The sequence below is a fragment of the Saccostrea cucullata genome, unplaced genomic scaffold (assembly GCF_032062105.1).
Source record: "Saccostrea cucullata isolate Sc308-1 unplaced genomic scaffold, CSIRO_AGI_Scuc_v1 ctg8873, whole genome shotgun sequence".
Lineage (NCBI taxonomy): Eukaryota > Metazoa > Mollusca > Bivalvia > Ostreida > Ostreidae > Saccostrea > Saccostrea cuccullata.
In genome coordinates, this window is record NW_026925432.1 from 6,958 (window position 1) to 21,599 (window position 14,642).

At 32.9% G+C, this 14,642-nt stretch overlaps 1 protein-coding gene across 1 annotated transcript; it reads left to right on the forward strand.

The window, feature by feature from the left end:
• Positions 1-415: 415 nt before the first annotated feature.
• Positions 416-14,349, forward strand: LOC134268830 (uncharacterized; the record flags this gene model as incomplete). The annotated part of the gene is made up of 10 exons (XM_062751073.1): positions 416-599; positions 806-916; positions 1,137-1,209; positions 1,319-1,482; positions 2,142-2,381; positions 2,468-3,064; positions 3,174-3,268; positions 5,686-6,846; positions 6,966-6,987; positions 10,106-14,349. Coding segments are annotated over 10 exons (3,882 nt in total), but the record flags the coding sequence as incomplete, so codon positions are not given.
• Between the last annotated feature and the right edge of the window lie 293 nt (positions 14,350-14,642).

The window sequence follows — 14,642 nt, forward strand, 5'->3', positions numbered from 1 at the left end:
ATCTTTCCTGGCACAGTGGTTCTTGAGAAGAAGATTTTTAAAATATGCCACTAAATTTTCATTAATTCCCAATTATCTCCCCTTGAATGAGGGCGTGGCCCTTCATTTGAACAAACTTGAATCCCCATCACCCAAGGATACTTTGTGGCAAGTTTGGTTGAAGCGGTTCTTGAGAAGAAGTCGAAAATGTGAAAAGTTTACAGACAGACAGACGAACAGACGGACGCCGAACAAAATGTGATCAGAAAAGCTCACTTGAGCCTTCGGCTCAGGTGAGATAATAAAAATATGGAATATTGCAATGTTTAACATACAATATTTTCTTGCCCCCCCCCCCTTCCATTTTCAAAAACAATTCAACGATCCTGCATTTTTCACTGTATATTTCTAATTTTGTGTATTTTTGTGTTTAAAGGCACAAGAATATCGTTTTGAAGTGTATCCTGTCGATAAATGTCCAATGAACAAAAGCGAATTTAACTTGGCATCCGAGAGAAGGAAATGTTCAACCGGAACCAGATTTTTATGTGCTCCAAATAGATACCTTTCATCATTGATTGAATTCTGTACTGATATCAAAAAGTCTCGATTTCAAGAAGGTATTTAATATGTTGCTCGTTTTCGATAAAATGGAAAACACAAATATACAAATAATAGTAATATTTCATAAAGCAAAATTTTACAATGAAAAGATTCAACGTATTGAAATAAAAATATAATTTGTTTATTATTATTATCCTAATTATAAATTAAAGTGTAGTTTAGAAAGCCATATGATTTAAAGGATTTAACATTTAAAATTAAGGTAACTGTGTGAGACTTGAAGGATCAGGGTATCTGAATCATTACAACTGTGAAGAGCGTTTCCTATATGGTTGTCCCAATGTATCATATATCGATGAAGAAATTTATAATTGTAAGTATGGTTGAGCCACACTGTGTTAACACTAAATCAGTTTTCATTAATGTATATGCTTCTTTTTGAAGTTTTTTTTTGTCGATTATAGGAATCGACTTAAACCTTGCCTGATACATGTATATACAGTCAAGTGAAAATAGTAATCGACTAACTAAAATTAAAAAACAATTAAAACATAATACTCGACAACTACATCTAACTTTTTTAATCATTTTAGATCCTGAATGTTTAATTATCAACAAGAAGGAGCATTGCTTTTCTGCTGAAAAACAATGCCCAGATTCTACTACGTGCGTAATTTTTCCTTATTTTTTTAATTATCTTTAAATATGTTTTGAGCTTGATACGAAAATTAGAATAAGGATTTTGTAAAATGAATTCTTATTTTTGTCTCTTCAGCAATCCTGGTTCGCTTAATAACAAAAACTTTGATATTCACGAGGAGGAAGATTCTATTGTGACGTATTTCATTGAAATTGTGATAGCCTTTATACCTGTCATCAGTCTACTGTTATTAGTTGTCTTAGATATAAGACGACAAAGAGCTATAGAACTTAGAGAAAGTAAGTATATATAACCAAATAAAAAGATCAGAATATTTCACTGCACTGATAGACTCTTTTTTGAGACTGACAGAATATCATTTTCATTTAATAGATATATTACAGTATATAAACTTTTGAAATGAATAAACACACACCCTCTCCCTCACACACACACACACCCTCACTTTTACATGGATACCCACTTCCGCCCCAGCCCGGGGTTGAACTCTCGACCTTAGAAATCTGTCTCCTAGCAGTGCAGGAACAGCGAGCTAGACCGCTCGGCTATCTAGGCAAGTCAAAAATCTTGCTTTCAACGCCAATGGAATTCTCGCGGCGCTGCCCTACACTACACGGCCTTTGAGAATAGAAGTGAGATACAGTTAGTTGGACATTAGTTTTAACAGAGGATTGTTACCAATACATGTTGTAATGATATTTAATTATTATTTATAAAGCACATTTTACAACAACTCTGAAACTAACATAACTGCCCTAAGTGAAGAAGTATTAATACAGAAAGCACAAAGAATTCACTTTTACATGGATACCCACTTCCGCCCCAGCCCGGGATTGAACTCTCGACCTTCTCGGTTGAACTGTATCTCACTTATATATGTATCGTGTTCAAACTCAACAAAATTATTTTTTTTTAAATGACATCAACAATCTTTCAGGAAAAATTAAAAATCTGCAAGAGCAATGGGGAAATGCTTGGAAAAATGGAGCTAAAATTAAAGTATATCACTCAACGGGAATATTAGTGGGATGCACAGGAGCCGGAAAAACAACACTGCTTATGAGACTACGAAAATGTACTTTCAAAGAAATCTCAAACCTTAATGTCCCATCAACAGAATTAATGGACGTGTATGTGGATGAATTTTCCATTGATCCCGCATCAAATCATTTAAAAGGTACGGATTTTTTTTACTTTAATTCAATAATTTATTTAACGAAAATCAGGCTTTAAAACTACTATTAAGTTTGCTAATAATTACAGTCCAACCTCGAAGGAGCAGTGGCGACTATCATTCATATTTTGCGTGTTCAAAGAATTTGGTATTTGATAATGAGACAACATGTATCAAAGAAGCTGGTCCTAGTGATAATAGAGAAGATGCAATTCATGAATCTCGGCTTACAACACAACCCCAAGAGAAAACTACAGTCAATCTCGAACGACCCGAAAAGGAAAAGACGGTCACCCTCACGCCGACAAAGGTCACTTTTGATGGTGGAATTGAAGATATTATTGAATGTGTAGATGAAGATGAACATGCACCATTAATTAGAAACATAAATCAAAGTGAACAGCATTGTCAGAACAAAACCAAAGATGATAGTCTTATCCCAAAAGTGAAATTAGATAACATAATGGAGGCTGTAAGATCAGTGGAAAAAAACGAGTCCTATAATAACATTATAAGCTTCTTCGACTTTGGTGGCCAGTATGTTTTTTATGCAAGTCATCAAATTTACATGAGACCAGAAGCCTTTTATATTTTAGTAGTTGATATTTCCAAGACATTTGACGAGAAAGTGCACAAGACTGAGTCTACTGAAGAAGAAATAGAGTTTGCACATATGACATTCTTTGGTAAAATCAAATTATATTTCGTAGTTTGTGCAACATTTTCTTAACATTTTTTTCAATCAATTATAATGGGTTTTTTTTTCTCAAAATGATGTATACTTACTTTTGATAGAGTACTATATCTTTTGGCTTAAATCGATTCATGCTGTCTCGAAGGAGGCGCCTGTTATTCTGGTCGCCACACATGCGGAGGAGAAATCAAAGGACGTAAGTTTTAACATAAAATATATAAAATAAAAGACAATGCATAAACAAGAAATAAGGAGATAACGAAAAGTATTCGAATTTTAAAGTGTATTAGAAAACATCATTTCCTTTCATATTAAGAATTCTGTTTATCAAAATACCATGAATTTGTTAAATAGTTACATGATCTACGTATTAAAGCTAAGGCTTACCACAAAAGCCGGACCCCACTGAAAAGTCCATTTACTATATGTAGTATTTACTACCTTGAAAAGTTATTTCCTAACACAGAAAACAAACCCAGGTTCGGACTGAGTCCATTTCTTTTTAGGCTGTGGCTGTTCTCCACTGTACATGTAGATTAAGTTATTTCAAGTCTTTTGTTACATTTTTTAATATTTAGTTTTGGTTATTTACTCACGCAGAGATTCATAGAACAGATTATCAAGAATAGCCCATGCAAAAGTAATTTATAGCCCAACTTCGTTCGCAGCAACATAAATGAAAATTGTCAGTGATGATATAAATATTTATTAGAATAACTAGGGAACCGGAAGACTCTTTTTCTTTCGTTTAAATCATAAAACAACTTTTATGCAATATAAATGGAATACAACTCATAAAGGAGGAAAATGTGAAGGAAAATTGGAATTAAATGTTCGAATAGAGGAAAATTCTTATCTGAAAGTGTGGAATAAAAAAGTGAAAGTACTGAATAGTTAGATGTATCATTTTTAAAACATCAAAGAACTCTGGATTGTGTTATCATTATCTGGTATAATGTATCAAATAAATACAAAGCTATTACCAATAATTAATATTTATGTAACCGGATGTCCGGTGAAGATGAAATGAGTCCGTATTTTGGAAAGTTGATAGGATTTATTCAATTAATGGTACATGAAAAAGCTGTGAATAAAATAGTGAAATTAATAACAGAATAAAATGCAATACTTATACCGTAATCTTTAGCCAAGAATTACTTTACTTTACAATTCACTTGCTGCTGTTAACAATTATTTATTTTTAAAAAATCATTTAACACCTTAATTGTGAAAAAAAGCTATTTCTGACAATCTTTAATAAAGTAAATAATAATTAATATACAAATTCTCTACAAACGAAATAAAACGAAACAAAATGCAAATAAAACAAACATAAAAGAAAATAGTACGTCCACAACATGAAACATGCAGAGCATACATAAAGACATTGTCAAAATAAAAATATACACACAATCAATCTTACCTCACATGAGGTGTAAATGTTTCACCAAATACACTTGGATATAGCCATTATGACAATAGTACATAGTATCCTATATATAAAACATAGGGTCTGTTTAGTTTACAATGGATTTTAAATTTGTTCAGAACCATAAAAATTTACTTTCTCATATATATAACACTTGAAATCTTTAAAAGATAATAAATAGTTGAAAACATACTACATGTAAAATTATCTGAGTACAATTAATCAATATTACGCTTATTTTCAAACTTCTAAGTCATGAAAATGACGAAATTACGTAAATAAATACTTTTAGAAAATACACCTACATTAAACTAAAAGAATAATTACCTTCAAATTCCAGTAGATATGAATAGGTAAATAAAATATATCAAAGCAATAGCTGACCCTGCCCTGGCAACTACGTATACGTGTAGCACGAACTTGTGTCACCGGGAAAGTGAAAACCCCACCAAACCAGGTAACCCTATCGAACTATATGTGTGGTGCAATGAACCATAGAATTTAAGGTCATACAGTCCGATGTTTTCTGTAGCTACAAATAACTTAATCTTTATTTACTTAGTAAATGCAAATCTTACAAACAAATTACCAGATAATATTAATAGCAAGACCACAAAAAAATCGATCATAATTATCATTAATGTCAACAGTTTTAACCTGTAAAAATATTACTTACACTATTTCAAAACACTAATTAAACTATACAATATTGCATGCAGACTATAACATTAAAAAAAAATAGATTGATTGATTGTATATTGTTAAACGTCCCTCTTGAGAATTTTTCACTCATATGGAGACGTCACCGTATGCCAGTGAAGGGCTTCAAATTTAGACCTATTTATCGGCACTCAGGGCCATTGAGCAGTGAGGGTTCTTTATCGTGCCAGCGCCGACCGTGACACGGGACCTACGTTTTAAAGGTCATTTCCGAAAGACCCGTGACTTTCACTTCTAGTGCCGAGCGCTTGGCGAAGGAACAGTCACTATCTTTGTTTACGTCTTAGGTATGACGCGGCGCCGCGAACGAGAATCGAACCCGGGCCTCCCGATCACGAAGCAAACGCTCTATCACTAGGCCACCGTGACTGGTAAAAAAAAAATAGATATTGCTCGTTTATGGTTCATGCAATTATATTTCTCTCCATTATCGCAGATATGATTATTCTGGAAAAAAATTTCAGGATATCGAAGCCTTCTTTGATGATTTCTGGAAAAGAATGGAAACAATGAAAGAACTTCGTTCTCACTTATCTCACGAGAGAAAATTTGCGGTAAAATTCCCGACATCGAAAAATGAGAGTCTAGAAAAATTGGATGATATTGAATCGTGCATTGTTAAACTGGTGAAAGAGCAGCAGCAATGGGGTGATGAGGTACCATCTTCTTGGATTTTTTGGGAATATATCATAAAGGAATTGCAAAGTAGCAAAAAAGTTATTGAAAAAGAAAAACTGTTGATACAAGGAGGCCAGTTACCGACAGAATTTCAGATAGACAAAGATGGAATGAATGACTTTTTATTGTTTCTTCATTCTGTTTGTTCAGTGTTGTATTTTCCAGAGGAAGAATTGAACGATATTGTAATTCTTGATGTGCAATGGTTTGTTGACGCTTTTAAGACAATTCTCTCCGATAACACTTTGGCAAGAAGTGATGATTTTTTTGGTGAATTTACAAAATTTCGTAAAACTGGCGAAATAAGTCACGAACTTCTTATAAAAATATGGGAAAAACAAAGTGAAAAAGTATTATTTACGAGTCATGAAGAAAAGTTGCTTCAGTATATGCAGAGATTAGGACTGATAGCAGTTAGAAGTGGAGACGAAGAAAAATTGCGGTATCTAGTTCCGTGCATAAATAAACGGACTTTAAACTTAGCAATTTTTGACAAGTGTAGAAAATCGTCAATTCTTTGTTTCTCAATGAGTGAGATATCGACATTTGAATTCCATCGACTTATTATCAGATGTCTTCAGCATTGGAAAATTTTCGTTCATGCTCAAGAAGAGTGTATATATCACAATGCTGCTTTCTTTAAATACAAGCTCTATATCATAGCTATTTGTATCTGCAGAAATCAAATTCAGTTACAATTATTCGTTTTCAAAGGAGATTCGGTAGAGGAAATGATTCAATCAGATGTCCGAAGCACAGTTTATTCAATTTTGGAGAGTCATTTTAAGGAAAGGCATATATCCGTTGGATATAAGTGTATTCAAAGCACGTTTTGTGACAAAAATGACATGTCATTTTTCGAGGAGGACGCCTTAGAAGACAGGTTATGTGAAACCTGCATACCTACTCATGAGATTAATGCTGAAGAACTAAAATGGCCTCCGAAGGTAGCTTTCTATCTATCTTTTAACTATTGCATAAAAATTACTAAAATAACTCATATTGTCACTTAAACAATGTTTATCTAATCAAGATGTGATAAAATGTTTTATTTCATTTTTTTAAGCTAAGAAAATACGATAGGACAGGTAAGAGATATAATAAGTTATAGTTTGTTTGTGTTTAAGCTCACCTGGGACGAATGCTTAAGTGAGCTTTTCTGATCAAAATGTGTCTGTTGTCTGTCGTAGTTGTTGTCGTCGTTGTCGTCGTCGTTGTCCTTAACTTTTCACATTTTATCTTTTTCTGAAGACCCACTGGGCCAATTTCAACCGGACTTGCCATAAAGTATCCTTTGGTGAAGGGAATTCAAGTTTGTTCAAATGAAGTGCCATGCACGCACTCTTCCAAGGGCCGATAATGTGAATTAGTGAAAAATTAATTGAAAATTAAAAATCTTTTTCTTAAGAACAAGTGGGCCAGGAAAGATAAAACTTATGTGGAAGCATCCTCATGTACAGTAGATTCAAGTTTCTTCATATCATGACCCCGGGGTAGGTAGGGACCACAATGGGGTATCAAAGTTTAACATAGGAATATATAGGAAAAATCTTTTAAAATCCTCTTCTCAAGAACCAGTGGGCCAGGAAAAAATGAAAATATGTAGAAGCATTCTCTGGTAGAGAAGATTTCAGTTTGTTCAAATCATCACACGTGGGGGTAAGGTGATCCCACATTGGGGTATCAAATTTAACATAGGAATACATAGAAAAAAAAACTGAATAATCTTTTACTCCAAGATAGCACAAAGCTGTGATTGATCATAGGTATGATGAATTAGAGGCATCTTCAGAAAGTGTAGATTAAAGTTTGTTCAAATCATGACCCCGGGGTAGGGGGCACAATGGGCGATCAAAGTTTAACATAGGAAAAGTCTTGAAATTTTTCTCTCTAGAACAGAAAAGCCATAATTGGTCATAGTTATATGGAAGCAACCTCTGGAAGCGAAGTTTTTTTTTAAATCATACCCCTTGGGGAAAGGGTGGGGCCATTATGGGTGATCAAACTGAGATAATATAGATTGAAAATCTTTAGATTCTTCTTCTTTAGAAAAAAAAATTGTGATTGGTCAAAGGCACCTGTAATATATGGTAGCATCCTCGGATAGTTTTGATTTAATTTTGTTCAAATCATGATTCCCGGAGGGGCAAAAATGGGGTATCTTAGCTTTGCATTGAATACATTGGAATACATTGAATACTCACATCCCTGAGTGCATGGAACTAAGCCTCACAGAAACCCTGATAGCTACAAAAAACAAAAATTTATGGATAAAAGTGGTGAATAGGGCTTTAAAGGTGTACCAACGACATCCACAGATGTCAAGGGAAAGCGGCAGCGGCGACATGGGAATGATCAATAAAATTCATAACAAAGCCATGAATAATCGTCAATTTAAAAGCATCATTAAAATGGGTCATAACAATGAACAACAAAGCCATTTTGTGCAAAATTAATTCAAAAGCAATTTTAGGAAGTGTATTTAAGTTACCTTTGTTCAAATACAATCCCCTCAACTCTTCACTCCTCCTCCTTCAAACCCACATTTATTATATATTCAAACTTTTCAATACTGAACTGAAATTTGCTTTTGTTAGTTGCTCAGGTATGCGATGTGGCCCATGGGCCTCTTGTTAATTTTCCTTGAGAATTTTTCACTTATAATGAGATGACAAAGGCACATTTTATATAATATATCTGAACGCAACAGAAATGCAATATTTTATTTTATGGGGAAACATTATATATATGTTATAATTAAATTAGGACCTACATGTGTTTTACATTTTATCAAATTTCCTAAGGTTTTTAATCGAGATTAACCTTCATGTATTTTCAAAAATCATAAATTAAAGAAATCACATGTTTGAAGATAAACGGTATTGAGTGATGTTTTTCTTTTGCGTATCAGTATAATAAAAAGCACCTTATGATAAATGGACATCATAAATCTTATTACAGGAATATAGTATTATCATTTTAATGCAGTCCAAGGGTTTTGTATGTTTATTGAACAAACACGATCAACAGACGGAACTATAGTAAATATGTCTAATGTATACAATATTTTAATGCATATTAATATATATACGAGGGTTGATCCAAAAGTAATGTCACTGTGTCAATATCTTTAATATTTGGCATCATATAATCAAAAATAATATACCAAAAGATGCATAAAAATAATTCTAATAAAAATTGAAAATTTCATTTAATAATGTTTACTTGAATTAATTTTATAGACGTTTAAAATATTAAACATAAGGGGTGTCGCCGCGTCACAACTAAACGTAACGTTTTAAATTGTAAATTTTTAGAATGAAAGAAGACAAACACATTAAAAAGCATTTTAAAAAACATCCTATCTTCCAATATTTTAAAAGACAAAATTTTACGACATTTTCTAGTCTTAAGTTGAAAATAAAATGACGTCATTGCTTTTTGATCATAAACATAGTTGTTTTAATCTGTTGGATTGAACACTAGAAATGTCAAAATGGAGAAAAAACCGCTGAAACAATCTGTGATGCGTTTTTGCTTCAAAATTGGGAAATCGCCCGTAAAAACAGTGACAATGATAATCAGACACACAGATGATAGAATGTGAATAAGAAACTTGTTTATAGATGGTTTCAGCGATTTTTATCGGATCATGGGTCACTGAATGATCAGCAGCGGACAGAAAGACCGAAAAAGGAGGTCGGGCGGAAACGTTCTTGAAATAGTGTCTGACGTTGTCCAAAATGAGAGACGTTTAGAGCGATATGAGAAACTTTGAGTTTTTCTTATGGTACTGTTCAAAAAATTTTGACAGATGACTAAATTATGTATGGACTGAGTTTACAATGGGTGCCATTAATTCTTTTAAAAAGAGAAATATATGTGAATGTGTTCGTGAATCTCAAATATTTTTAATGAAACGAAGGGGAAGCGTTTAAGTGTATGACGCCGCGTATCCATCATAATTATGACGTTATTTTGGTGCGGCGACTACCATAATTGCACTTTGTATATAATTCGATATTTTGAAAAGTATACATCATTTTAATTTGAATTTTTCAGGACTGATTTGAAATATAAATAGCTTCGATCATGTGAAATTTCGTTAATTTACGTCGACTAGTAGCATTTTTATCGAAGTTGTGACATTACTTTAGGATCAACCCTCGTACTTATTATGAAATAAAAAACCTGTTTGTTATCAAGTTTCAGAAATGCACACATTCAGGGGAGAAAACGCAAGATTGTTAAACGGTTTACATGGAGCATGCCGCGAAGGAATTATAAGAAACTTTAATTTTTACCTGGAAAGAGAATTGAAAAATAATATCAATCTTTTATATAAAAGTGACCCAGAGGGTTTTAATGCGTTGCACGCTGCAGCCTTTGGAGGGAATACAGATATTTTTTACAGACTGATTGAGAAAGGGATGGATATTAAACAGCAGACATCTCATGGCCAATTATCTGTTCTCCACATTGCTATTCAACAAGGAAACACTGAATTGTGTGAGAAGATTTTAAGCGTGAATGAAAATAGGGAATTGGTCAATCTTCCAAATTTTGAAGAGGAAAATGCAATGCATTTCGCTGCAAGGTATGGCAATGTGAAGCTTCTAGAATATCTTTATGGTCATAATTATAACATGAAAGGTACAAATAAAAGCAATGAAAACATCCTCCACATTGCTTGTAAAAATAAGCAACCTGAGGCATGCAAACTTATTCTCAATAAATCGCCTGATTTGATGGAAACATTGGGTGAAAGTGATTGGAGACCGATTCATTATTGTGCTGACAGTGGACATTGTGATATTTTTCAACAGCTTGTATGTAGAGGAGCGAATCTTGATGCCGTTTCAGCAAAGAAACGTACAATTCTTCATATTGCGTGCAATGCAGGAAATATAAACATATGTCAATTAATTCTCGAAAAAGTTCCGAAGTTGATTTTTTTAACTGATATGAAAGGTCGTCATGCAGGTCATTTTACGGCAAGAAGTGGAAACGTTCGTTTGTTGAAGTTTTTGAGAACGAAGGGTCTTAATGTTGAGACTGAAGCAAGCGACGGCTTAACAATATTACATTTAGCCTGCCTAGAAAAACACGTGAAGATGTGCGAATACATACTCGCTGAATTTGAGGATATGGTTGGGAAATTAACGCAAACTGGATTAAATGCTGCACATTTTACATGCCTTGTCTGCAGAGAAGAACAGCTAGATCAGAGTATTCAACTTAGGGCAAAAACGATAGTTACAATGCTAGAAAAACATAATAGAGATTTATTTAAACAGGTAACAAAGAATAAAAATTCAGTTTCGACATTGGCCTATTCGAATAGATTAGACATGCTGTATCATCATTTAGTTAGAGAATTCCATAATATCCCGAAGCCTCCGGAAACTATCACTTTAGAGGATGCAGCTGCAGCAAGGTAATTTGAGTGACTCTGGAACAATTTCTATATTGAAATACAATACACAATTTAAGAATGTGCAGTGTGTGAATTTTTCCTGGTTTTCATTTCACGATTCTACATTGTACTTTAAGCTTTCATCACACTGAAGAACGACTTGTCAATTCCTTATAAATTACGTAACAGCTTTTGTTCGGAGAGTGAACTTACCAACCTTTACACTTTCAGACTAGAAAAAAATATTTCAGTTGCATCGCTCGTCAAGAACATTGGTGCTTGTTTGAAATCCCATCTCATAATGGGGATCAGATGCCATTTATTATGAAGACAATATTTTCCCACATAAGTAATTTTTTATGCATCCATCATCTCATAACTACGAAGGAATTTAAGTTTTCTTGTCAATGCACAATTTAAATCAAGGCTCAATTATACTACCTCTCATCTTTTTGGATTGAATAGGTACGCCTAGAGGAGGTGCAGGATACCGCGGCTAGACTTGTCTCGCGGATATCTAGGTGAATTCTATTTATCCCTGTCCTGACGGAGCTGCAATATATTTATAGCTTCCGGTCCTATATCGACAACAATTTGAAAATTTCGTGCTTACCTATTTTGGTCTGTTAGGATGTACTACTTTATATGTACGAAACATCATTGCTTTGACCCTGAGGTCCACGCATAAAATATATGAGGGAAGTTAGACCGGATGTCAATGGCAAACGCCAGGCCTCTAAGACAACTTGCCCGTAGAATAATTCGCCCTATTCGATCTAAAGTATGCCGTTCATTGGCAAATCTCGATTTTAAATCTGCATTTATTTATTAATTAATATATATTCATTGAAACTCAGTATTTCTCTCTTATACATATACTGTTACAGTGTATATACAAGCATCTTAAAGTAGGAAGAACTAGCAGTACATAAATAACTTATTAACAATTTGAATAGAAAACTTGATTCAAAGACTAGTTGTAGCTTTTAAAGATGTAGCGAATCTTCAATAGCATTAGTTTGGTGCACCAAGGCTCGCAAAATAATTTTATATACAGCAATCCAAATACGCCTTGATGGATGTCTGCAGCAGTGGTTTCCATGTGGGGGATGGGAGGGACCTAAAAAAAATATGCGTACTACTGTACTGTGCTTCACATGGACCCTCAGATCTATTTACCAATGCCAGATTTATTCCGTATAAATCCAGGCCAGATGTCAAGTCCCAACCATAATGGGTTATGTGTATGAAAATAAACCGATATACAGAAATGACAAAACTGTAGGCTAATCAAAGATAAAATTCAACAATTCTGTTAGGAAAGTACTATCAATCAAAGTGGACAGATCATTGTAGAAATGTGAATGAATCTACATGAATATTCAAGTATCCCAAATAAGACCTAATTTTCTATCCTTAAATATCTATTACCAATTTAATACTCTGATATTAATTCAAAGCATTTTACAGTAGGTAGAAAAAGATTAACCAAGAGAAAGTTTCGAAAATGAATTAACTTTGCAAAAATCAATTAACAGAAATTGCATTGAAGTCTATGGAGACAAGCGACTTTTTTAAATAAAAACTCAAGTTATAGGAATATCAATAAATACTGCGGTGGAAAGATCCATTAAATAATTAGAAATATAATGAAGATTGATTTTTTTCCTCGTAGATATTTTTTAAAAAAGATTTTTATTACTTTAAAAAGGAAATAACGACTAAACGAGGGTCAAGGTTATAAATTAGGACATTCTTACATCCTAATAGTATTAAATGGAAAATATGTCTAATGTACTGTGTATATAGCCCTTACACATTCTTATGCATTCACATCCCTTGAATCTGAGGCTAAAGGATGGAATTAACCTAGAAATTTTGTCTACTTGAATTTCGGTTAGAACCACATGCATATGGTCCACGTATTGCAGTCCTTTTTGAAGGGACGGCAACTTGTTGTAGTTTATAAGCCAGCTTATTAACTATGATCAATACATTTATAATTCTTGTGGTTCCAAAGTGTGTACTTGGATTTTTGAAGAATGGGCATTTAGTTTGGATGTATTTCCGACATACGAATAACATTCTGAAAATGTTGATTTTTTAGCTGCTTTAAACTCTTTAATCTTGCTTTAAACTTGCTCTTTTTTCTGAATTTTTAATCCCTTACATTGCCTTTGATTTTTTTAACTTTTCAAATGCTGCTTTTTAGAATTAAATGAAAAATGTTTTTCTCGTTTGCATTTGTACCTATGCTCTGAGGAAAAGATTGTATAGTTGCTTTCCCATACATATACGTCTCTGGCTGTATGCGTTGCCATCCGTCTGTCTGTCTGTCTATAGCTAGCTGTCATCCTGTCTGTCAGACTGTCCCTAACCCATTTTTGTCACAGGTTTTTTTCTCTGCCTATATACTTGTGAAATTTTAACACAATTTTGTTTAATCTTGCCATATACATGTAAAAGGATTCATTTTCGTACAAATCCAATATCAAATTCCTTTATATGCATGTTCATCTGTCTGTACGAAGTTCCCGTCGCAATTTTCTTAGAAAGTACTCATCGCAGATGCTTGAATGCATATGGATTATGTTTTATACATTTTTTACTGAGGCATTTCATCAAGTGGGATTTATTTTTGTACAGAGTACGTATTTGTTGTCGAATTCCTGTTGATTCTTGTGTCTGTCGTTCCATTTTTCGTTGATCTAGTTTTTTCAGTAACTGCTCGTCGCAAAAGCTTAAAATATTAGCACACTTTTTATTTTTAAGCATGCCCTACAGTAGGAATCAGTTTTGTTCAAATCCAATTTCTTTAACTTAAGTTGAATATAACTTGATATGGGAGCGTGCATTCACTCACCGATTTGTATTATTTCTTTAGTGTTTTACTACTGAAACAGGAGTTATTGTCTTGATCTGTAATGTAAATACATGTATATGATCTTTACATTTTTTTTTTTTTTTTTTTGCTTTTGTTTTTTTTTTTTATTTCATTTTTAGTATTATTTTATAAATTGTAAATAAGATTTAACAAAGCAACAGTCATGTAAAATTCCGTCGTTTCAAGTCAAAGTTATCTTCTAACATTAAAATTGAAAAGGATAGAATATATCAAATATTAGATTTATTATTATTATTATTATTATTATTATTATTATTATTATTTCTATTTATTAATATATGTATTAATTTATTGAATAATTTTTTGTGAAATATATTTGTGTTGTTCAATATGCTCATACTAGTACTTAAAAAAAGTTTTAATTATTTTTTTTATAAGAAACATGGATCACATTTATTTATTGATATATTTATATATTGATT